The 26,382-nt window shown below is 47.0% G+C and overlaps 1 protein-coding gene across 1 annotated transcript in view; it reads right to left on the minus strand.

Annotated features, from left to right (window-relative positions):
• Window positions 1-26,382, minus strand: part of DCC (DCC netrin 1 receptor) — a 608,612-nt gene that overhangs the window by 128,786 nt on the left and 453,444 nt on the right. Inside the window, exon 12 of the mRNA XM_075077076.1 lies at window positions 21,206-21,255. Within this exon, the coding sequence (XP_074933177.1) occupies window positions 21,206-21,255 (50 nt within the window). The remainder of the gene's footprint in view (window positions 1-21,205; window positions 21,256-26,382) is intronic.

Raw genomic sequence — 26,382 nt, forward strand, 5'->3', positions numbered from 1 at the left:
CAGCCGAGCGGGAGAAGCGCTGGAGTTGCCTCCCTGTGCCACCCAGGAGCCACATCCACCCTACCCTTCCATTTTGTCCAAGGGAAAGTCAAGGCGGGCAACCGAGGCCATCGCTCGAGCTGCCCTTGCTGCAGGACCAGCCCTCTTCCGGGTATAGAAGGTTGTCTTGTATTAACCTACAGTTTTACCATCTTTGCCCTGATTTTTGACTCGCTTCTTCCTTTTTTTACTTTAACTAGTTATTGGATATCTAAAAGTCTTCGTACAGATTCGACTAACTTATCAAAGATAACACACGTAATCATCAGAGGCTGGCAGTGCCTGATGGAAAGTAGAAATACACATGAGAAAGAAGAAACACTTAAATCACCAAGCCCAATATTACCCAAATATGCAATAGGAACGTCCCAAGTTTAGTGTGAGTGGCAACACCAGCAAATAGAAGGGCTACGAAGAAACTCGGCCCACCTCGCAGCACACGTTCTCAGCTCCATTAGGCACCTCTTCGTTCTCTGTGATACATTAAAATTTTGCCAGATATTAAACATTTCTAAACTTTTTGAGTTTACAAATTAAAGAAAAAACAATGTATAAACCAGCAAAGAACGAGTCTCTGTGACTGCAGATCTATTTTTCAAGAATTACCCACTTTTTTTGTTGAGTCAAACCACCTCATCAGATGGTTTGAGTGTGTAACCATGTGCTGTGGCTACACTGCAAACCACCCAGGCTCCGAGCTCAGCTGAAAATGTGATGGAAAGCATTCAAATTTAATTGTGAATAAAAAGGAGGAGAGTTAACGCAGGGTATTTGGAAGCTTCAGCGTTCTGATTTCAATTTCACCGCAGCTTGTTGGCTGGTGTGTCGCTACAAGCTGAGAGCTGGTTATTTAATGCAACCTTTCGTTATTGCTTCAATATTTCAACCATCTTTATAACGTCTTTAGGAAACGCTCTCCCGAGGAGCTCGGTCAGAAAAGCGGAGTTATGGGAGAAGCCAACGCAACCAGTAAATTGGAAGTTCTGGTTTTCTTTTCTATTCAGGTATTCAGGTGTTTTTCAGTTTTATTTTCTATCGGCCATTTCTATTGCCAAGCACTGAGGAAGCTTTGGGGAGTGCAAAAGGCATCCAAGGCCACCTCAAACCTTGGAGTAACAATCTGTTTCCTAGGACTGGACCATTTTTATTCCCTTAATTACATTTCTAGAAAAAAAATAAATGGTAGTTTTAACAGGCTTTTTACAAATAGACTTCCAGGGCTCTTTCCCTTTAGATGGAAAGAACACACGAAAAAAGCAAAACTAACAAATAAAGCAGACGACTCTCACTTTTCTACCCCGACACACACACTTGTAGCTCATTTTTCCTAGGAAATCAGAGCGCCCAGGCAATCCCCAGCACCCTGGGTGCTGCAGCCTAATGAAGTTTGCTCCTGGTTGCCTAATGACTCACTGCGTGTCCTGCCCTGAGTTTTCAGTCTCTGCTCCCTTGTCTGCAAATAACTTGAATCTGTGAAGCTGCAGCTTTCTGAACCCAACATCTTCTTGCTCCTTCTACAACTGAAGCATTTACAGTCGTGTTATTAGGTACGAGACACCTGCCAAAACCCATGGCGTCCCGGATCGTTCTCTTTTCCAAGATGCGCCAAGTATTTTTGCAGGAGAGTATATGAAACAATTTCCATTACATGTTATGAAGTACACAGCCGTCCTCTGCTATCATTTAGCGACACTGATAAATTCACCCGCGAGCCCGGGCTCACTGCCGTGATACCCTTGCCCAGGCTTTGGCAGGGTGCACCCACGGGCAGTGAAAAGGTGGCAAGAGCAACGGGTGCAAGTGTTGGGTCCTGCACTTGGGTCACGACAACGCCAGGCAACGCCCCAGGCCTGGGGAAGAGTGGCTGGAGTGGTGCAGTGAGGCCCCACCTTGAATGCTGGGCTCAGGTTTGGGCCCCTCGGGACAAGAAGGACCTGGAGGGGCTGGAGCGTGTCCAGAGAAGGGCAGCGGGGCTGGGGCAGGGTCTGGAGCACAAGTGTGCTGGGGGGCGGCTGAGGGGGCTGGGGGGGTTTAGCCTGGAGAAGAGGGGGCTGAGGGGAGCCCTTCTCGCTCTCTGCAGCTGCCTGAGAGGGGCTGGAGTGAGGGGGGGGCTGGTCTCTGCTCCCAAGTCACCAGGGACAGGACGAGAGGGAACGGCCTCAAGCTGCATCAGGGGAGGTTTAGGTTGGAGATGAGGGGAAATGCCTTCCCTGCCAGAGCGGTCAGGCCCTGGCACAGGCTGCCCAGAGAGGTGGGGGAGTCACCGTCCCTGGGGGGGTTCAAAGGACGTGCAGCTGTGGCCCTTGGGGCCATGGTTTAGGAGGCCTGGGGGTGTTGGGTTGGGGGTTGGCCTTGATGGTCCCAGAGGTCTTTTCCAACCTTCATGATCCTATGATTCTATGAATCTACTTCTGATTTGGACAGCAGAGATTTGCGTGGTACATCCACTAGTTTCAGCAAAACGAAGTAGTAACAGAGAGGTTTCAACTGTCTTAGTCGTTCAGAGTTGTTGACTTCAATGACACTCTCTCTCCGCATCCACCCGTCCCTCCCCAACAACTTTTATCACTAAAATAATTCCGTCGGCTTCTATGAGCACCCCAGACTTCGAGAAATGGAAACTCAGATCACCAAATATGCCTGTCTGTCCCTGAAAAGGCGTGCATGACCCGTGTAATGTCCTGCTTAACAGACTGGGACCCTCTGTTCAGCACTTTGTTGTGCCTGCCGTCTCAAGAGTGTTCAGCGTTCGCAGGAGGCGAGGATTGCCAGCCTTCAAGGCATTTGTAAAATCATTTTCTTTTATATTACCATACCATTTGCTCTTAATTGCAGATGATACGGGCAAGAAGTTTGGCGTAATCTCAGGACCTTGTATCGCATGAACTTTTAAGCAAATAAATTATGCATAAGGAACTGGAGAGGTAAGAGAACTTGAAGGGTAGATGGTAGCAAACACCCCTAAGCGCCTCTAACAGTGATATTGGCATCCTGAAGGACAGGAGGAGTTTCACTACTTTTATTTTTTTTTTTTAATTTTGCATGCATTCTTCTTTACAGTAATAAAAAAAAATTATCATGGAAAACATCAAAAACCCTATACAACTGCACACTCTACTGTCAAACTGCAGGGGAGAAATTTTCTTTTATAAATGGCACCAGGCCAATATATTTGAGGATGATAAAAGAACATATTGCCAGTGTGTATCTCGGCATAAAAGGCAATTAAAATATGATGTTACGAAATACTAAAGAAAATGAGGGAAGCACAAGCACTTGCTGTCTCTCTTTTTTATATACTAAATAATACAATAAAAATAAAATCCAATTAAAAAACTCCGCCAATTCTGCAGAAATCTTATGACTCATTACAAGCCATCGGAAATCAAAGGAAGACAGACACCCAAATTATCTCACATCTTGAACCACCAGTGCTCAGCCCGAGCTCCAGAATGAATTACTTCTGTGTTTATTGGATCATACAGCAGGAGCCTGGCTCTGCAAACCTTTATGACAAACCATCGCCAAATTTCTGATGGCTCGTTTTATTGTGTTTCGGTGGAGCAAAAGAGCCTTGTCCTAATGAGTGAAAAAATAGCGGTTCATAATACACGCTAAGGCGGCAGTATGCAGCCCGTTACTGGAAAGAACATATCATTTAGGCTTAGCTTGTTCCATATGCTTCATCTCCTGATACGAACCGGGAAAACCAGCAGGAATTTGCAAGTGCTGTAGCACTGGACTTAGCACCAGGACTACAAATCTGTGCTGTGCCGCCCTACCCCTGCACTACGCTGGCTCGGCACAGATCCTCCCATCTAACCATTGCAAACGTGGTACATTTACACCACCACCCCCCCAGACCTAAACAGGTTCGGGGAGCAGGGAGATGTGCAAAATTCAGTTTGGAATGGAATCTCCCCCAAATAAAATACGATTTTCGACTTCTATTTCTGTACCAGTTTTGTTCTTAACTCAAATAGTTTTTAACTCTAAGTCAATCAAAGCAGCCCAACTTCCACCGTTTGGGTGCAAAAAAAACCATCGTAAAATATTGAGCTCAGTCAAAAGAAATTGATGAGCGTTTTCTCAGAGGTATTCTCCACTGAATAACAGCAGCTAACCAACTCTGCACTGGGCAAATTGCTTGCCGGCCTGATTAAATCCCGGCTCCTCAGAAGCAACGTGCCTGTCAGTCTTCATTGAATTTGGCTGTATTAATATAGTTTTACTTTTTTAAATGTAATTAGCAAGAAATTCAATAAGAGGCTTAGATAACATCTTTCAAAATAAAGAGGAAATGAGAAAATGCTGGGAAGAATAATCCAGCACTGCCTTTATAAACCCTGCTCGCAGCTCCCCGTGCGCTGGGCTGGCATTGCAGAGCATCCACAGAGCCAAACACGACGGGCAGTAGAGTTCCTGATCCAGGAGGAAAACACAACCATCCAACACCCTGCGTTAGGTTTTTCATTTGAAAAAAAAAAAACCAAAAAACCCCCAATTTTTTAAGATGTTTATAATTCTAAGGAAGAGCCACTTAAGTCTTTTCCAAAAATCCCTTCCTTTCTTTCAGGCCAAGCAGCGCATGAGCTCTGGTTGTCTTGTGGGTGTATAAATCCAGGCTGACACCAGTCGCTACAAGCTGCTGGACACAGCCTTTCCCCTCAGCCCTTGGAAATACAAACCTATAAATACAACCATAACTGCCCCTTTGCTCAGAGGCATCCTGGTTTACACCAACTGTTGGCTGTCTTTAAGCATGTCCAAGTAAGGGGTTTCCATTAAACCATTTCCTTAACCAGAGTGGGATTTCTGGAAGACACCTTTCTAGAAACAATACTCCTTCTGTCAGCGAGACCGACACCCTTCAAGAGCAAAAAAGTTACAACTTCTAAAAATTCCTGAATTTCTAGGTCCACACGAGTACCGTTGTACCTTGGTGGCCATCAAAGAACATTTGCAAGCAGGGAAATGCTGAACCCAGCAGCGATTGCCACAATGATCCCTGGGGAGCAAGCGGTGCTTGCCGAAGCCAGGGAAGCTCTCCCAGCATCCTGGGAGGACTTTGGAGAAGACCTGAAGGAAGAAAACACCAAACTTATTCATCAGATTCTAAGCAGTCTTGGGATTACAAGTCCCCATACTTGACTGAGTCAACTTAATTCTCTCGTGCCTGAAAGAAAATATTCTCCCAGCATGCAGGAGATTTGCTTCCTACAATTAATCCCGCTTCTCAATTAATTTCTGAAAACTTATTAAGCTCAAAAGATGAGGCGGAGAAAAGCCGCCTAGCACCACCAGCTGCAATGATGGGCCCCTCTCTGTGCCCACGGGATACTCCCAGCCCCTGCATTAGCACGGCGCAGAGTGGCGCAGGGTGGAAAATGAAGCATCCCTTTACTGCCTCCAGCACGCTCCGTTACAGTAAACCCATCTCAAAAAATAAACAGGAACAAAAGACCTGGCATGCTTATTCATTTTCAGGCAGTGTTAATCTTTACCTGGAAAGTACAGATAGCCCCGACCAATAACTTAGAAAATAACATTTTTCTAATGTATTTTTCAGCACAGCAGCTGCTCCGGCAAACTCCCTTTTTTGCTGTGCTCTCACTCTAGTAATCCACCCTTGTATTAATATATCTCAAAGAGATGGAGCAGCAGGTTGAAAGTCTAAGCCATTGCAACAGGGATGGAGGATTTAACTTTTTAAGGTATTATCACGTCATTCTGGCTCCATTTATTTATGTACGCTTCCACATGGCTGAGCAAAGGACGATATTTGATGGCCACTGGCAAACATGGGTGCGGAGGTTTCCAAACCTCGATGGCATTCTCTGTGCCAAGCACGGGGCAGGCATCCACAGGAAAATGTGCGAACGGGCATAGGCTGGAACCTCTGTGTCCTAAGACACGTGCAGAGGAAATCACAGAATCCCAGCATGGTGGGGGCTGGAAGGGCCCTCTGGAGCTCACCCTGTCACACCCCCTGCTGGAGCAGGCACCCCCAGAGCAGGGGCACAGGGCCGCGTCCAGGTGGGGTGTGAATGTCTCCAGGGAAGGGACCCCACAGCCTCTCTGGGCAGCCTGTGCCCCTGCTCTGGCACCCGCACAGCAAAGGGGTTTCTCCTCATGTTCAGGTGGAACTTCCCGTGTTCCAGCTTGTGCCCGTGGCCCCTTGGCCTGGCGTTGGGCACCACTGAAAAGAGCCCGGCCCCATCGCCCTGACACCCGCCCTTCAGATATTTATAGGCATTGATGAGATCCCCCCTCAGGCTTCTCTTCTCCAGGCTGAACAAGCCCAGGTCTCTCAGCCTTTCCTCACCAGGGAGATGCTCCAGCCCCTGATCCCCTTGGCAGCTCTGCGCTGGCCTTGCTCCAGCAGCTCCCTGCCCTTCTTGGACTGGGGGGCCCAGACCTGGCCGCAGCCCCACAGCTGTGGCCTCACTGGGGCAGAGCAGAGGGGGAGGAGAACCTCCCTGGCCCTGCTGGCCACACTCCTTTTCATGCACCCCAGACCAATTAAGGTTTCACCATAAAGTCATGTCCCACACTCTGCCTTTGATTTTTCAAACTCTTGTTTACTTCCCCTGCAGCAGAGCTGCACGCACACTAATTTCATATAGATTACTATACAGACAGCATAAACAGTGCCTTGAGGAAGGTGCTGAGCAGCGTAGACAGCTTTGGGCTAGAGAAATGAAAAAGTTTTTCACACTTTTCCTTAAAACCAGCCCTCTGAGATCAGCATCTGGACGGCAGCCATCGGCCACCACCTCGGCTGGTGTCTGTAGAAGCAGATAGCATCATCCTCCTAAAAAGGTTCGGTGTTGAAGCAGCACTTTTCCAAAGCTAAGTGCTTCCCATGCATGAAACCACGCTAACATCCCATGGGGAAACTGCGGGGATTAATTAGTTCATATTTGTTAAGCACTTTAAAGACGAAAAATACTTTACGAAAGTTAATTGTTACTACTTGGTTACTTTTCCCCACCAAACCACCGTGTTCTTCCAGCACAGCTTTCTCTCCTTCGCACTTCAACCACGGCACTGACCCAATATACGCGTAGATATGTCCGAAGAGGAAATTTGTTTTATACTCTGGAAAATCTCTCCTGTTGTTCACATTTTTGCAGATAATCATCTGCCAGAACTCATATTGTAGCCTCGACAAGCTGCTTCGACAGCATGACTACCCTCGCTTCCCATACAGGATCACCGCCCCTGCTTTTCTGCTTTATATTCCACTCATCCCTTCGGAAATAAAGCAACAAACTGTGCCAATTTGTTTCACCCTGTTTGCTATCTGCATAGAGAAACCCTGCGTGCCCGTGACCGCAGCAGACAGATGAAACCATACCTGCAGTGCGGGGCTGGAAAAATGCCTTCGTTCCAGATTTACCACAGTTATCAGCCAAAGGTCCCCACAGCCCATCATAGAATCATAAAATCGTAGAATCATAAAGGTTGGAAAGGACCTCTAGGCTCATCAAGTCCAACCATCAACCCAACACCACCATGTCTCTTAAACCATGCCCCCACGTGCCAAGTCTACACATCTTTTAAATACCTCCAAGGATGATCGCATTGCTTGGACCAATCTATCTGCTTCAATCTGGTCTCTTGGTTGTTGCACACCGCATCATGAAAGGCGAGGGCAGTCCCCACTCTCAAGGAATCATAGGCTCACAGAATGGTTTGGGTTGGAAGGGAACTTCTTCCCCACTCATCGCTTCTCTTTCTCTACCAAAACCCTCAAACGCAGCAGCTCAAAGAGCATCCCTTCACCCCGACCCGCAGGCGCTCACCGCTGCAGAAGAGGGGACAGCATTGCTGCAGGGACCGTCCCATCCCCGGGCTGCCCCTCGGAGAGATGTCCGCGTTCTGCACGTCTATTAGAAGGGAGATGCCGAGATTCAGATGGGAAACCTTGGCCCTTTTATGGGAGGTCATCAAAGGTCGGCTGCTAGATTACAGAAACGCTCCGAGGGCTGGAGCCCCTCTGCTGTGAGGCTGGGCTGGGAGAGCTGGGGTGGTTCAGCCTCGGGAAGGGAAGGCTGCGGGGAGACCTTATGGTGGCCTTTCGGTGCTTAAAGGGGGACTATAGGAAGGATGGGGGTGACCTCTTTAGCAAGGCTTGTTGTGACAGGACAAGGGGTGATGGTTTTAAACTAAAGGAGGGCAGATTTAGACTGGATAGAAGGAAGGAATGTCTTACCATGAGGGTGGTGAAACCCTGTCCCAGGTTGCCCCGAGAGGTGGTCGATGCCTCATCCCTGGACACACTCAAGGTCAGGGTGGACGGGGCTCTGAGCGACCTGATCTCATTGGGGATGTCCCTGTTCATGACAGGGGGGTTGACCTTGAAAGGTCCCTTCCAACACAAACCATTCTATGATTCTATAATCAAAATAATTCAGGACTCCTTTCTATGAATAACGATTTTAGAAGATTATAGTAATTTCTTACACGAACCAGTCACGTTGAATAAGAGACTGTAATTTTTTTATTATTATTATTTAAAAAAAAGGTCATTCAAGGCCACCAATTTTACTCATTGGACTTCAGCCAAAAAAAAATCTACATAAATATATGTGATTATAAAAATTACATTAATTTGCATGTTATGTGTTCCCCCTTTAAAAAACACCCCCAGGGCCAAACATAAGTGGCGTATGAAGGTAGGACAAGATAGCCCCGGCTGGCGTTAAAAGGAGATGTGCACAAGAGGTTTAGGACACAGGGGTGAAAGGCAAGCCTTGCGCTCTGAACCAGCTTAAGGAGATCTATATTACATCTGAAATATTATCAATCATTTCCTGCTCTATTTATTTGTTCAAAGCAATTGATTGAACTAGCGTACGACTATATCCGTGGTGGTGGGAAAGCGTCAGGCTCTCAAGCTCTGGTGATGTGGAGGCAGCTCTTGGCAGCCTTTGGGGTGGCCTTTGCTGCAGGACGAGACGCTGAAGACAGGCAGCAGTTCTCAGGGACCCTCTAACGTGGAAATAATAATAAATGCGGCCGACGTACAGACACGACCGCAAACTGTTACTGCCCATCGACTGGTAGGGGATGGGAAGAGCGTGGAGTCGAGGGGGAGAGTTTAGTCCTACTTCTCAACATCATCATAAGAAATGTCATTCCCCCATTCTACTGCCTGGAAGATGACGACGTCTTTATGGAAGGAGAGACCACTTCAGCAACCCTAGGCTGCTTTTCTATGGTTTGGCAACAGAAGGAAGTAAAAGGAATTCTTTTAAAGAGTGAAGTTAACACCCGTAAATTAAAGAGCACTGAACTCTGGTGCGGATTTCCCTTCAGAAATAAATTGGCCTTCATTTGCCGGTGTTCCAACAAGGCTCACGCTTCATTGAAACCACAACTTTACATCCGACTGAGAGCATCCGTATGGGGGTTTAATGCCCTTTAATTTATGTCCATTAACCTTACAGCTTTCATTAATTTCCCCTTGCTCCCTAAGTGGGCAATACCCTCAATTCGCATAAAAAAGGAGCAAATCAAGCTGAGACACTGACAAGCGGGGCCGGCCTCACATTAGCGAGCATGCTGCCGGCACCGAGCAGCTCTCGGGGCTGCCGGCTCTCCCGGGATTACGCTGACTTGCCCCTGACGTTACATCTCAAAGCGTTCAGCACAGCTCATCGGACCTAAAACACCCACAACCCCAAAGCGCCCTTAACTTGCTGCCAGGAAGCCTGGAGCGGCCCTGGATGCCAAAAGCAAGCCCGACCCCCGTCGTGGTTGTGTTCTGGTGTGTTTTTTTCTTTCCATTTGGCCTTGCCTGCGCTCGGATGCTCGGTCTAATCTGCCTCTTCAGCTTTAATAGGAGCGTTACTCTCTTTTACAACCCTGCTGTTCTTTTTTTTTTCTTTTGATTGCAAGATGTTCCCTAGTCAAAACAATTACAGAAAAGGCATTAGAGCACAGAAGACTAAATAACAAAGAAACCCAAAGAAAGCAACACGGAATAAAATCTGGCAGTATTGCAAAACGAAAACAGAGCAAACCAGAATTAGAGATGAGTGAATTATTTACAGTGAGTAATTTGTCTTCCCGTCTGCTTGCAAAAGAGGAGAAGTTGGTCATTTCCTTAACTCATACAAGAAATCTGAACAAAACGGGATTCTCCACAATTCCCTTACACGCAATATATAGGCTGACGGCAATTCTCTCTATGGGTCACCTGGGATTACGTCCCCTTACTGGGCAAGTGTGGAAGCGTTTTGATGGGGACAACTGGGATGGATACATATGGAGTCTGGTTTCTACCAGATAATGTCTGCGGTCAAACGCTGCGGGCCTGAAACAGCACGGAAGCAGGGCGCGCACCGTACCGACGTACGGCGAAGAGCAAGCCGCTCGCCAGGTCACGGTAAATAAAAGACCATTTTGCTCCGAGGCAGAATGAGCACTCTGAAAGATCAATGCAATTCTGGAAGGCGATTAAATCCCTAATTCAAGGCCAAATTGTAACAGGGATCAGAACGCTAAGGCTGACAAAAATATTTTGAAGGTGCTTACGTAACTTCCAAACGCAAGAGCGCTTTATCAAGCTCCAAAGTTTGGAAAGAGAAAGTAGGGCACTGCCGTAGACAGATGGAACCAACCGACGGAATTAAACCTTTTCTCCTAAACCAGCCGGGATTAAAACACAGACCTTCCAGTTCCCAGTTCTCATCTAAAAAAATTAAAAAATCACTTTTTATATTAGGTTTAATTTTTTTCCTGGGAAGAGAGGCCGCTCTGCTAAGTTCGGTTGCTTTGTCTGATGTTAAAAACAATGTTGTACTTATCAGGACTAACGTTATACCGGTAATTTTCAAGGAACATATTTATAAATGAATAAACTGTTTACCACAACACATCAAATTAAGGAGAAATATATTTAGGAACAGATTTGCACTGCTTTGGTTGTTATGATTATAAATTATTTTGTCAGTCTAACTGCCTAATTGCAAAAGGATAAGGATCTCTTAAGGGAGCACAAGTAAATATTAGAACAACTGAATGATGTGCAGCATCCAAACGCGGCTCCTGGCAGGGGCGGAGGGATTTGTGCCAACCTCCTTACGGGTTTCGAGGAACTTCTGACACCGTGAAGACCCTCAGGAAGTGAAGGGGTTCTTTTGGGAGGATCTGAATCTTTCTACGCCGGTGTGGAGCAGAGAGCAGAGCCAGAGCTGCCAGCGGCACACCCCGGGTAGAGCGTGAGATGGACAGATTGCCATGGGACAGACTGAAGGGTGGCCACAGCACCACGCAAACTCGTCATCACCTCAGCAGTTTTCTAAGCTATTATTTTTTCCTGCTCCTTCTTTGCAGGCCCCGCAGTGATCGGCTGGGCGAACCTGGAGGGTTTTACAACAACAAGCCCGGCTCAAGGCTGGAGTTTTACTGCCCGTGTAAAGTATTAGATTTTGAAGAAAACCATCATTCAGTGGCTCAAAGGAAATATTGCAGGTCAAACCCATTTTTTTTTGCTGGATAGAAAGACAAAGCAGACAAAGCATTCCCAGTTCGATGGGCATTAAACACCCGCCCTCTTTTCACTTTGGATGAAGCCGGTGATGGCCAAGCTCATGGTGACGGTACTTCAGTGCCCACAGGTGACAATTACTCTTTGGCAACATCCTAAACCAAAGCTAAACTTCTAACCTCTCATTCCTATTAGAAGTCTCATAATCGAAGTATGCTGCCGGTATACTTCTCTAGCAAAAACCCAAATCTACCCTGACCCAAACCATCGCTCTGTGTACGTCATATGCCAGAGGCAGCAGTTTCAACCAGATAGGCTGCATCAACGTAAGGTACAACTGCATGGAGCACTGGAAATAGCTGTCTCTGGTCCCTTACCAACCTGTGCTGAAGGTTCAAAAACAGAGCAACCTCAAAATAAACACAAAAAAACCCCAGAAAAATCCCAACCAAAACAAAAAAACCCAAACCCAACCCGAAAACAAATGATATTTTTGGGATTCAGCAAAATATCTGATTTATTTTTTTTAATATCCTTGAATGTATTTTTTACTCATAATCTAAAAATTAATTATATTCTTCAAAGTATATTTGATTTTTTATTATTTAGTGTCTTGATACCATGACTCTTAACTACTTCTCACCCATAGATGTAAAATTAAAATATAAAAACATACAATGCTGCATAAAGATGATGTCTACTTTTAGTAAATAGGGAGTGTATCAAAACAGCCGCCTCCCAGAGCGCAGGAAAAGACTGAGAAGCCACACATGAGGAAGTGTAAGGGATTACCACAATAACACTGGCGGCTGTGACGGCCGGGAGGCCAGAGGGGAACACCAGGAGCTGTCAAACGGCTGGTTCAGCGTCACCCAGACACCGCTGGCTGCCCTGCGGTACAGCCCATTGCCACAGCCAGCGACAACCGCCTCGAGGCATGCTAGATAACCATATTAATAATATTTTCCTGATATCAAGCTTCTAGGTAGAGCAGTTGCAATCATTTCCCAGGGTCAGTCGGTTGAATAGTTTTGCTGCTGTTTATATCCCTTTGTGATCAGTGAAGTTTGGTTCAGCAGCTTTCCACGCTGCTCACATTGGAAGGGGTACTGGTACTTTAACCCGGTAGCTTTGTTTATTTCCAAAGACACGCAGGAATGATGCTATGCTGAGCATGGAAAATACAATCCCAGCATCTCCTTCCTCTTGGCTTTGGGTCGGAGGCGCCGGGGAAAGGGGCAGAGCAGCACGCGTTATCTGCTCCCCTGCCCATTGCTCCTGACCTTGACTTTCTCCTTCCCTAGTCTTTTTATCGTTTCTCTCTGAGATACCCATGAACGTATAGCTCTACTAATCAGTGTCATAGCTCATTAATTTCCTTTATTGGTCTCTGGGTAAACCTCTCATGCTACACTGTTGAGAAGCTACCGAGTCTCTATCATTAAGAAATAACTGCCCAAAGCTCCTACTCTGTGCGTTGCCTTGGTGCATTAAGTGGCTTAATAGTATCTCTAAATTTATCTTAACCGGAAAGGTGGCTAGAACATTCATCACCTTGAACAAGATTTAATCAAATCCTATAACATAATGAATCTGTCCAGTTTTGATGCCATAGCCTTTGAGAGTCTATACGGACACAGCTCCGAGGTGTCGGGGGTGGACGATACCCTTAAAGCGTAACACAAAGTCATCGTAGTATTCAAGATAAATAGCTCTTCGTGCTTGCGTGATGCAGGTATTCTGACGTGCACAGTTATAATGCTTTCTTAATAGTGACACATCTTGCACGGAGATGTTCAAGGGATATTGGGGCAGAGGGGCTGGGAAGTGCCTGGCGGAGAAGGCCCTGGGGGTGCTGGCTGACAGCCGGCTGGGCATGAGCCAGCAGTGCCCAGGTGGCCAAGGAGGCCACCAGCCCCCGGGCTTGTGTCAGCACTGGTGTGGCCAGCAGGAGCCGGGCAGGGATGGGGCCCCTGTGCTCGGCCCTGGGGAGGCCCCACCTCGAATGCTGGGCTCAGGTTTGGGCCCCTCGGGACAAGGAGGCCCTGGAGGGGCTGGAGCGTGTCCAGAGAAGGGCAGCGGGGCTGGGGCAGGGTCTGGAGCACAAGTGTGCTGGGGGGCGGCTGAGGGGGCTGGGGGGGTTTAGCCTGGAGAAGAGGGGGCTGAGGGGAGCCCTTCTCGCTCTCTGCAGCTGCCTGAGAGGGGCTGGAGTGAGGGGGGGGGCTGGTCTCTGCTCCCAAGTCACCAGGGACAGGACGAGAGGAACCGGCCTCAAGCTGCGTCAGGGGAGGTTTAGGTTGGAGATGAGGGGAAATGTCTTCCCTGCCAGAGGGGTCAGGCCCTGGCACAGGCTGCCCAGAGAGGTGGGGGAGTCACCGTCCCTGGGGGGGTTCAAAGGACGTGCAGCCGTGGCCCTTGGGGCCGTGGTTTAGGAGGCCTGGGGGTGTTGGGTTGGGGGTTGGCCTTGATGATCCCAGAGGTCTTTTCCAACCTTAATGATTCTGTGATATTTTCTAAGGGAATGACCCACAAACAGTTTTGGTCTGGGAAATGTGTACCGTTAGAACTGAGAATCGGAAGGTATCGATCTACAAGATTCAGTGAATTTTCTCCTTTTAAAGGTTAAGCTCAATGCTTGTTTCCATCCTTTCCTCTAAGTAAGAGGTTTAAAGGTTAAAGAGCTCGCTCTGTGTGGTCTTCTCCATAAGTAATATATTTAAAGGTTACATCCATTGTTTCTAGAGGACACATCTCTAAATAGTGGTGGCAGTCACTTTGATTTTACTTTCCAGTTCTCTTAAACGACTTATTTGATATCAATCCCTTTATGAGGAATCCAATCAATTTTCCATTCACAGCTCATCTTTTCCTACAACCACAACATTTATGTAGATCTGAGAGCTTCAGTCTCCACAGTGCTTTACAAATATTAGCTAGTTAAATAAATTACTATGGTTTTCACACTTTGCAAATACCATGTCAAAATCCAGCTTAACCACCCTCTTCTACCTCCATCCTCGCCATGAAATGCCGGACAGAATATCACAGGGAAGCCTTGTGAAGCCCAAGAAAGCACTTAAACTCGCTACTTGGCTGTCGTCGCTGCTGAACTTTCGTGGCTTTTTCATACTTATTGAGTCACCATCCCTGCTGGAAGGCAATTTTTGGTGAATGCTACTGAAGATACGTTTTGTTTGACAGTATAACCTACCGGCTACATTACCTCTATTTTTCCCAAAATAAACCATACCGCCAGAAGCGCTGTTTCATTATGTCTCATCACTTCCTAATTCTGTTACTATTTCACGCTTTGAAAAGGTGTTTCAGTTCTCAGTCTTTCTGTCTGTAAAATGGGATAACTGCTCCTACCAGCAAGCTGGGCAACCGCTGCGCTTTGGGCCAGGACGGGCTCTGCTCCTAGCAAGTCTGTAGCTGTGAAACTCGGCGCCCGACACGACTGGAGCTGAAGGATGGGTCGGTGCTTCGCGAACCTCCCCTGCGGGGCCGAGGGGTGGTACGGAGGGGGTCCCCATCAGCTGGATGGGAGACAGCTCCTCTACCCGGGGCCAGACCATTGCATGCCCTGCTGCCTTCTTAGGCACTTTTAAACTTCATGAGGAAGATAAGGGATAACTATAGAATAGAACAGAATTACAATTACAATAGAATTAGAATAGCAATAAACCATTGCAGTTGGAAGGGGCCTACCACGATCATCTAGTCCAACTGCCTGACCACTTCAGGGCTGGCCACAAGTTAAAGTATGTTCTTAAGGACATCATCCAAACGCCTCTTAAACACTGACAGGCTTGGGGCACCGACCACCTCCCCAGGAAGCCTGTTCCAGGGTCTGACCACCCTCTCGGTGAAGAAACACTTACTCTGAGCATTATAAATAATGCTCATTCGGGGGGGAAATACATCCCACGCCAACCAAATGTTTGACATGTGATACAATACGCTAAGCAGAATATATTGCACCTCCCTCAAGCACTCTGTCCAGCCTTAGAAGAAACATTCTCTCTTGATATTGCTTTATCATAAAGGGCCCAATCCATCCTCATCCTCCAGCGAGCCAGTGGCATTACACCAGGATGATGTACAGCTCAGCAACAACCCCTCTGAAGGTTTCGGATGCATTTATAGCACATTTTAATGTACATTTAGTAGCAGAGCAATTTTAAGCAGCTGAGCTAAATGCAATCTGACAGAATGGTTGATCTCTCTGCCTGTGCTGGAGTGTATCACTTGCCGTCAGTGCAAAGCAGCCTCCAGACCCAGATGCCAAGCAATGAAAAGAAAAAACAAACCCTATTTTTGCAGTGGTAACATCTGGCTGCTGCGCGCCTCACGTCTGTCACGGAGCATCGCAAGGCAAGTCCCCTCACGTCTGCATCCTTCCCGACGGCAGAAATCAATGCGGGGCCCAAAATGAGGGGGCGAGGAGGAGAAACCCAATAGAATTTTACTCTGACAGCTTAAAAATCGCAAAGGCTTTGCTCCACAGACTGTCAAAGAGCTGATAGTTTGGTGATGACTTTAATATGGAGACCGATAAACCTTTTCCAGCTGAGTGGCAGACCTATGTGTAGATGATGTAAAACTCCTGACAAGCAGCTTGTTTCCTTTAGATCCCATCAGCAGATCCTCTCTGGCCACAGACGGGCAAATACGGGACAGTGTAAAAGGTCCCGTAGGCGAGCACCTACGAGAGCAGCCAGCCAGATGCCTAACTCCAAGTGCCTAAACCTTTTGGATAAAATAATTTAGAAAAAGGACAGAGAAACAAGATTAAAAAAGGAAAAATCAATGTGATTTCGAAACATGTAGACCGCTCCAAAATACCTGCCTGCCCTAAGATACTCTGCAGCACTCATCACCTTCGGCACTGTTCTTCATTACAAAACATTAAGATGCTTGAACATAATTAAAAATTGAGTTAGCTGATGGACCCATGACCACAATCCGCCCTTATCTGGGCTGATCCCAAAGTCAAGCTCAGCCTTAGGCCAGCCAGCCACGATTAAAACCCCAGCCCGCCAGGCTTGGGCTTGATTAGCTGCTCTGCCGCTGGCGGAGATTCGTCCCGCTCTACCCGCCCCCAGAGTCACAGCCTCATGTTTAACTCATTCACCTTTCCCAAATTTTTGGTCCCGTGGCAGAAACAAACACCTTGCAGCCTTGAGCGGGTCAAAGTTGCCGTGAATAGCGAGCGTTTCCAGAAGGGAATGCATATCTCTGTGTTTAAGCAGTGTGAAATTAAGTGATTTGTTAGAGGTGGAGGTCCTGATGTCCACTAGCCAACCTCTTCTGGCAGTAAAATACACTCTCCACAGCTGCAGAGGCTTTGCAGGGAATAATTGACCACAAGAGGCAAAAAGAAGGGGAGAGTTTTACTCAGCGAATGTTAAACAATATATTTATTCACACTGGAAAGAGCTACGGATAATATTCGGCAAAGTGCTGCAAATGTGGAATTCAAGTCCTCGAGCCACAGCTATTGCTAGCTTAAGCCACCTTCTCCTTTCTTAAATTTGATACAAACCCCTGTATTTTATTAATGGGAACTAACGATTAAGATAACTCTTCCTTCAGTTTTTTTATAGGTATTTTTAAACTCTCATAAATAGCACGAATTTTGATTTCTGGTACGACTCTGCAAATATTATGGGCCAAATGACCGTGACAGGGTTTTTTATGTATAGCTACAACCACACACACAGAAGAAATTACAAAAAAGCCCCAGATTCATTAGGTGCCTTTTCACTTTCCCCGAGAGAAGGTTACCAGTTACGTTCGCAGAGCTCTTCCTACCTACGAAAAATCTTACCCCAGAGCTGTCCCTATTCATCGAGGCGGAACTACATCCCTGGATTAAATCACTTCTAAGTAGGACCGAAGGAATTTTGCTTCTACAGATAGTTACACTGATTTCTTCGTTTTTCTCTGCATTTGAAAATGGGAGGAAGAAATAAAGTTACAGACAGTTTTAATATGATAGATCTGACAGCTATTTATGTGCTTTAGATTTGCTACTCAGTAACACGCAGCTAAAAATTACAGAAATTAAAACCACACCAATATTGAAAGCAAGGAAGTAAAGAAGTAAAAAAATACATAAAAAGCCACGAACGGTTGCCCTCGCGCTGGTGCTTGAAAAGGGTGGAAGAAACAACCTCAAAGGAAGAATAAAGTCTCCTCAAATACAGGAGACGCAAACTCTCGGCTTTCAAGCTCAGAGTCGCCAGCTGCAGCAACGGCCGGGCTGTCGCAGCAGTGGTCTGTCCCCTCAGAAGGGTTTGGATCCATCGGATCACCCCCAAATCAAGAAAACCCTTTTTGTTGTTGTAGTTCCCACGGCTACAGCAAATTGCAGACCTCCATGTTCTCTTAACGGTAACAGGGTAAAGTTAAAAAAAAGAAAAAGATGTTATCTTTTTAAATGATATAACTTCTGACAATTAGTTTAGCTTAGAATTGCGGGTCTTCTACTTTTTTGGTTTCCTGAAAGCCTGTTATAAAAATGCTTCCCCTTTACTGACCTCCTCTGATGATCAAAATTAGGTAATTGCCACGCTGTTTCTGCCAGAAGCTGTCGATGCAGATATTTCCTGGATAAAACTCTACCCACCTGTTAAGCGTTGTACACGTCCTTTTCCTTAAGCAAAGGAGGGTATTCTCAAACAAAAGAAATCTCAGATAAATAATTTCTTATCAGAAACAAGCCAGGTCGTGAAAAAGCGAGGGCAAAAAAAAAAGGGCTGTTTCCAGTTTTCATGTTGAATATTGTTCACACAGAGAATTTAATCATGGAATGATTAAGGTAGGAAAAGACCTCTCGGGTCATCAAGGCCAACCCCCAACCCAACACCCCCAGGCCTCCTAAACCATGGCCCCAAGGGACACGGCTGCACGTCCTTTGAACCCCGCCCAGGGACGGTGACTCCCCCACCTCTCTGGGCAGCCTGTGCCAGGGCCTGACCGCTCTGGCAGGGAAGGCATTTCCCCTCATCTCCAACCTAAACCTCCCCTGGCGCAGCTTGAGGCCATAATCCCTTTTAAGCAGGGAACTGTATTCTGCCACAATCCTCACCATTATCAGCTCTGATCCAACCGAGGTCTCCAGTCACAGAACACCAGCAATATTAAGCAATAATCATGATAATAGTAATTCTTATCAAGCATCTTCCATTTGCTTGGCCACCTCCGTTATGTTATTAAATTAACAGATCTGCCACCGCCAAAGAAAAATAGCATAAAGAGAGAAATGTTATTAAACCAGAGATAAAATTTTAAACAATCCTGGGAACTGCCAAGGCCAGCCTTTGGGCTCTTCTGTGCACCGCTCAAACCCAGTTACCAAACCGTGAGGGTTCGTTATTTGTTTGGATTTAAGCAGTTCGTGAATTATAAGTGTTTAATCAAATGAATTCCGACTGCTGCCAAGACGGAAGAAAAGCAAGAATGTGATAAAAAAGGGACTGCAGAAATACACTATTCTGGGTTATTGCACCCTTTAACAAGAGCGGGAGCCTGCGTACGGCTCTTCCCAACCACAGGAGTTTAGTTGTGCCTCAACCACTAAGGCTACAGGAATTGCAATGGCATCGGTATTTTGGGGCATGGGCTTTGAGGCTGATTCTTCAGCTTGAAAAACCTTTTTATCCCTTAAGATTTAGTGAATCTAGTTAATTTCTGTATTTGTTGTTCCAAATTACCTAGATGCAAGTATTTAAATTCCTCCAAGCTTTATCAAGATTTGCTGGCATCCACGGGTATCTGCACTTTCCTACGTCAACGTTACCTGTAGGATACGGCCAAAAGAGTCCCAAGTGGTCCCATGTCTCTTTTTCTCTCGGATGAAGATCCCCATTTCATACAAACACCCTTAAAATACCTTTTTATGCAGTTACAATGTCACACACGGTGCCAGCTTGAGAACTTAGAAACCGCTACTCTGCACTGCAAGAGGGATGGCTTTGGAAGGTCCCAGATCTCCCTCTGCACAAGTGACGTGTTCCGGAGCAGCGGTGACGGCAGACTCCAGCTGCCCGTGACCACCTTGGCTCAATCTAGGGGCGATGGAGAAGCCCTCGCCTTCCCCTGGCGTGGTTCTCCACCACTCACACTTGGTGACGTAGGCGAGGACTGAACTCATTTCTTTTCCCTATCCCGAACGAGCGCAATGCAGTTCAAACACTCAGACTCACACGTAAATCCATCTTTGCCCAATAAAGCAGGTATATCTGCGAATTAATATTTCATCAAGGCTTCCAACACGGAGTGCTCTGTGATTAGGAACATACTGACGACCTCTGATGGTGGTGGTTAGGGTGAGATTTAAGCACAGCTCATCCTTTCTTATCCCATCCATATAAACTACCTCCGTCTGTGAGCACCCATAACACACCTTAGGGGAGGAGCACCCGTGCACCACCCCATCCAGCGTTACACCCCGCGGCTCGTTTTCTATTTTTGTGCTACTTTAAATGTAAACGGTCACCACAAAAGGCCACAAAAACGCGATCGGCTGCTCTGTCGCGTTTTAACGTGAGAATAAGCAAGAAAAAGTAAACGCAAAGGGTCGGAACAAGACGCGCCAAGATAGCGATGCCCTTTGGGCACTACGCGTAAGAGGAATTTAAAAGTAAGCGGAGGTGGGTGAATTCTAAAAAAAAATAACTCAGAATATATGTTTGATGTCATGAAAACGAGCAGTGGAAGAGAAAGCTCAAATTGATGGGTGCTCGGGGTTGCCAGCAAATCAGGGATTATAGAAATGTTCCTTAAACTGCAGCTTATCCTCGTCAGAGAGCTCCGGGCTCCTGCTCCTCGGTAGCTGTGCGAATGGAAATCTCCAAAGATCCGAGGGGACATCCTGCCACGGTGCTGCGGGCGTGGGGGGGGTATGTGCCTTTCTTTCATGCTCCGAAGCATGAGCTTTTTCCATGTCCAAGGACGCCTACCATTGAAATCAGCTACAGAATAAAAGCTCATGGAGTATCAGTAAATGGAAGAAATTAATAAAAAGAAAATTTAAAAATCTCAAAATTGTCTTCAGAATACATTCAGAAATAGCACCCAGCAAGCAGTGAGCATAACTGACACCTATTACGTACCATATTATATTATGAAATAACATCAACCACAGCGATGTGGAAACGTTAAACTTTTCTAAGACAGAAACTCACGATTTAAGAGAAAGAAACACACCTTTCAGAAGAAAATTAAAATATATTGGTTGGAACAAGCAAGATGACAACAGACCTACCTGCACACGGTGCATAAAACCTACCAATAAAATATTCTTTTCCCCCAGGAACAGCTCTGCTGCTTATTATTCCCCAAGATTGTTCCATTTAATCAAAGCGCGGTTACGTTTATTGCAGATGTTAATCTGCAATCAGGGAGCAGTTTCAGCTTCTTCACCTGAGTTTAAGTGATACCAGCGTTGCTGAAGCCTCTCTGGAAGAATCACTGCTTCTCTCTGAAACATTTTTTTTTGGGGGTGTTTCCGATCTTATTTTAACATGATCTCCAGGACAAGCGAAGGGAACCTTCTGCAAGGGGCAGGTTGGGTCTTGTTTAGATATGAAAAAGCTCCACGAAGTAGAAATTCCTACGGAAATCCCTGGCCATGAGGCGCTGAGCACGCGGCAGACTTACCCTGGAGTTAACCACTTCCAAGGAGACGTTCTGAGGCATCGCGCTGGGCACTGAAAGGGAAGAGAAGCAAAAAAGAAATGGGAAATGTGGCCATTAACGTCTACGTCAGAATAGGTTATATCAGATATTTCTCTTGCGGGAAGGAAAAGAGCGCTGCTTTTGCACCTAGTTTATAATCTGATCACAACCGTGCAGCTAATCCAGGTGGCACTTCAGGGGTCCCCTGGGGAGAGGAAAACCAAATGCATCTGTTCATTTCTTCCCATTTTTGATAGACCTATTAGTAAGCCCTTTAAACAGCCAGTCAGGGGGCTCCCTGCAGCGAGACCGACGACTTGAATTTAGTTATTTGTTATAAACTGGGCCAGAAATAAACACGGACATGCTGAAATTTCTCTTTTTTTTTAAATTTTATTTTATTGAAGTGCATTTCAGAACATATATTCTATACAGACAGGGCAGGGTATTCCTCTCCCAGTGGCACCGGTGCATCTCTTTTTACAAGGATGCTTAAGAAAGGCATCCTCTTCTGCCTTGGAAAGAGAAAAGAAACTTTGCCTTTAGATATTATTTTAAAAACAGCGTGTTATGTTAAGGCTCTGCTTGTCATACATAATCCATACCTGGTTCGATACAACTAAATTTCGTTATATAGATTCTGATAAATATAATTTATTTCTTAAATGGGGCTAACAGGCATTCAGTGCGTGGTCTTACAGAGATGCCTCACCAGGTGTTAATGAGAGGGTGTTAATAAAACAAATGCTTCTGACTCAAGGGGTTTCCTCCATCTTAAAAGTTCCTCACGCTCGCTCTGGCTACAGTCACAGGAAAAACCCGTACGGTGCACTTTGATTTATCCCACCCATCCCACCGGTTTCCTCCCTGGGAAGGATCGGGCTCACGGCACCGAGACACGCTGCGGATACCGATGAACGCTCCGCACCTGCACGGTTGGACAGGCCACCAGCAACTATTTACTAATTTCTACCTGTTTTCCACTGCACCTCTGTATATTTGTTTCTAATATGCTTGTGCACCAACAGTTCAAATGTATATTCCTCCAGCTGATGGCAAATATTCATTCAACCGTTGAGGAGCCAGGAGCTTTCAAAATAAGTTTGCAGTTGGTGATGCATCAACAGCCTGACCTGAACCTAAAGCTTTATTTTCCTTTCAGAGAAATAATGCCTGTTAACCTGGGCTACTCAGCAGCTGAAAAGCAGAGGTGTCGTTTATGCTTCCAGGAAGGTGGCCCTGAATTTGGAAAGAAAGAGCTGAAAAAGTATCACGGTGAATACCCAATTTCAGAATACTTTGCAACGTCATGTTTTAGGGGAAATGAGAGAAAATGATTTTTCAGTGTATAAGAATGAACATATCAAGTCAAAGAAGAATTGTTTAACACATTTTTATATGGTATCAACAAGAACTCTAGTGCAAAATCATTCTTGTGGCGGTTGTCCACACGTTTGAATTGACTCAGCAGAGATCTACAAGAATGATCCAAGACCTGAAACATCTCAGATAGCAAATAAATTAATTTTATTTAATCAAGTGTAGCGTTAAGAAGTGCTTGGATTATTATCCATTGTTATCTGAAGGAGGAAGGACTTCTGGCTGTAGAGAATAATTTAATAGGCAAAGAGCTACGAGCTGGAATCCATCTAGACTAGAAACCAGGCATGCTATTCTTCTCACCTGCTTCAGTCTTCACTGAAAATTGCTGTCTAAGAGTGGGACATACAACACCAAGAAAAACACATACATAAGTATTCCTGTAAATCACTGATTCTGGCTAAAACTTTCACCAAAATGAACTGGTGAAATTCTGTGTGCTTTATAGAGGTAGATATAATGGGGGCTATTGTCGCTATATCATAGAATCAGTAAGGTTGGAAAAGACCTCTAGGACCATCAAGGCCAACCCCCAACCCAACACCCCCAGGCCTCCTAAACCATGGCCCCAAGGGACACGTCTGCACGTCCTTTGAACCCCCCCAGGGACGGTGACTCCCCCACCTCTCTGGGCAGCCTGTGCCAGGGCCTGACCGCTCTGGCAGGGAAGGCATTTCCCCTCATCTCCAACCTAAACCTCCCCTGACGCAGCTTGAGGCCGTTCCCTCTCGCCCTGTCCCTGGTGACTTGGGAGCAGAGACCAACCCCCCCCTCACTCCAGCCCCTCTCAGGCAGCTGCAGAGAGCGAGAAGGGCTCCCCTCCGCCCCCTCTTCTCCAGGCTAAACCCCCCCAGCCCCCTCAGCTGCCCCCCAGCACACGTGTGCTCCAGACCCTGCCCCAGCTAACAGACACTAATATGATAAGAACCACCCTTGTGCAGTCACTAAACGAACAGATCGCAGCAAGTCGTGTAAATTATACTTTCCCCAGATTATTTTAAGCAGCGCTGCCCAGACAGCTCCTCCGCTGGACTCTGTCTAGTCACGTCTATGTTCAAGAAACAAAGCCCCAAAATTCAGCACTTCGTAGAATCCTCAAGTGCACGCTGCTGTTGAAGGGTTTAAGTCAGTCAGAGCTAAGCCATTTGTCAGTGGCGGTAAGAAAATAGTATTTTAAATACAGGCTATGAGAGAGCAAAAGTACCACCAGCTAAACAGGAAGGTCCCACTGGCAGCAAAGTCCCAGGTTAATATTGTTGTCCTTCACTACAGCTCTGTGGAACATAAAATGAAGAATAAAAAAACAATAAAGAAAAAAAAATTGTATTTGAATCAAAATAATCTGAAACCTCAGATTATTTGGAGGCAGAGGTACAGCAACGCGAGTGACAAGGAATACAGAAACTCCTCCTCACTCTGGGGGATCCCAAGAGATCCGCTGTTGGAAGAGATCCGGGGTAAGCAATAACGCGGGTCAGCTGGGAGCTCCTGTAAACAGCAGCTGAGCCCCTGGACTGCTTTGCTAACCCTGCCATAGTTTGATTTGAAGATAGGCGCTCAAAGAACATACAAAACTAACTTGACGCCCTGCATTTTAACCGCGCAGACCTGCCCCTCCATCAGAGCGGGCTGGGGACCACGAGTATCCTCGGCCTCGGGACCGGACCCCGCTCTCAGCTCTGCCCCCGCCCTGCCGGCGCTCTGCGTGCAAAGTGTTTCCCGGGTCGGTCCCTTTTTTCTCCTCTCTCTCTCCAGATTAGCAGCTTTAGAAACTAGTTGGTTTCTTTAGTGCAGGGACTAGTCTTTATTTGCTTCCGTACTGCCCACGACAACGCAAAGTTGAGCTAAGGCATTGCTGCGGCAACGGTGCCGGCAGCAGCAAACGGCACATGAAACGTTTCGTGTCCCTCAATACAGAGGAGCTGCCACGGCTCACAGTGCCCTCATTCTGAAAACCATCAGACAGAAAACCGTCTCTGTGATGTACTCGGTATTGCAAAGAAACAGAAAAGGGAGATATTTTTGGGCGTTTCTGAATTAGCCGGATCGGGTAAATGCCGATATCTCCCAGAAGAGCCTGTTCTCGCCGGAGAATATTTGCTCTTGTTTGTGAGCAAGACAGAACTGCTCAGAGCCCCAGTTTGTCCGACGTGATTCCTCTTTTCGCTCCGCTCTCTCGTGGGCAGCAAAGGCTCATTGCGACGTTGAGCCATTACATACTTCCAAGTTATATTGCTGTTACATATAATTCCCCTACCAGACAAACTTCTCGTCATTTTTCTTTCTTTTTTTTTTTAACTATTTGTCTTTTTATTATTTTGATCATTTCTCTTCGGCGAACGCGTGTCATACTCCCCAGTTTTCTTGCATACATGAACATAAGCGACCCGCTCTTTATCTTTTCTTCCAGATCTTCAGTCAAAACGAGAAATCGATCCAGACCTGACCCCGCATCGAACTCAATCCCTTCCGCAGCAGTACTGGGTGTCTTTATTCCTTGCTCGCTGTTCAGTCGAGGAGACGTTTCGCTTTACCAAATCAGAGGCCCTGATTTAATGTCTCAGGTTGCATAACAATCAGAGAGCTCCCCTGGCAGACCCGGCGCCTGCGAGATTACAATTACTTCCTCCAGTTTTATATCTTGATCAAATCAAGAAATTGGATGCACCTGGTAAAATTTGTTTTTTGTTTATTATTCACGGCTTAATTATACCATTAGAAATTAGAGCAGAACTCATTTTACCGAGCGTTAGCTATGCAATAAGCAAAGAACAGACAGATGCATCCAGGGATAACTCAGCCCCTTTGTCTTGTCATGGGGTGGAAGAAGCCTTAAATATACCACGGGAGCCATTAGACCAAGGGTCTAAAGGTAGGTGAGATGAGTCTCGCTGCCGGAGACTTACTGGTGGGAAGAAAGTTTATATGTCAAGGTACTCAGCTCTGTGGGCTTTTTTTTCCCCTCTTTTCTATCTGGACCTGGATGATGGGACAGAGCGTCCCTTCAGCAAGTTCGCTGATGATCCCGAGCGGGGAGGAGCGGCTCATGCACCAGAAGCTGTGCTGCCACCCAGCGAGCCCTGGCCAGGCTGGAGAGCTGGGCCCAGGGGAACCTCATGGGATTCAGCCAGAGCCAGTGCCAGGTCCTGCCCCTGGGGAGGAACAGCCCCCCGCACCAGCACAGGCTGGGGGGGACCTGCTGGAGAGCGGCTCTGCTGAGAGGCCCTGGGGGTGCTGGGGGGCAGCGAGGTGACCCTGAGCCAGCACCGGGCCCTTGGGGCCAAGGGGGCCAGCGGTGCCCTGGGGGGCATGGAAAGGAGCGTGGCCAGCAGGGCCAGGGAGGTTCTCCTCCCCCTCTGCTCTGCCCCAGTGAGGCCACAGCTGCAGGGCTGCGGCCAGGTCTGGGCCCCCCAGTCCAAGAAGGGCAGGGAACTGCTGGAGCAAGGCCAGCGCAGAGCTGCCAAGGGGATCAGGGGCTGGAGCATCTCCCTGGTGAGGAAAGGCTGAGAGACCTGGGCTTGTTCAGCCTGGAGAAGAGAAGCCTGAGGGGGGGATCTCATCAATGCCTATAAATATCTGAAGGGCGGGTGTCAGGGCGATGGGGCCGGGCTCTTTTCAGTGGTGCCCAACGCCAGGCCAAGGGGCCACGGGCACAGGCTGGAACACGGGAAGTTCCACCTGAACATGAGGAGAAACCCCTTTGCTGTGCGGGTGCCAGAGCAGGGGCACAGGCTGCCCAGAGAGGCTGTGGGGTCCCTTCCCTGGAGACATTCACCCCC

Source organism: Phalacrocorax aristotelis, chromosome W (assembly GCF_949628215.1).
Source record: "Phalacrocorax aristotelis chromosome W, bGulAri2.1, whole genome shotgun sequence".
NCBI classification, from domain to species: Eukaryota; Metazoa; Chordata; class Aves; order Suliformes; family Phalacrocoracidae; genus Phalacrocorax; species Phalacrocorax aristotelis.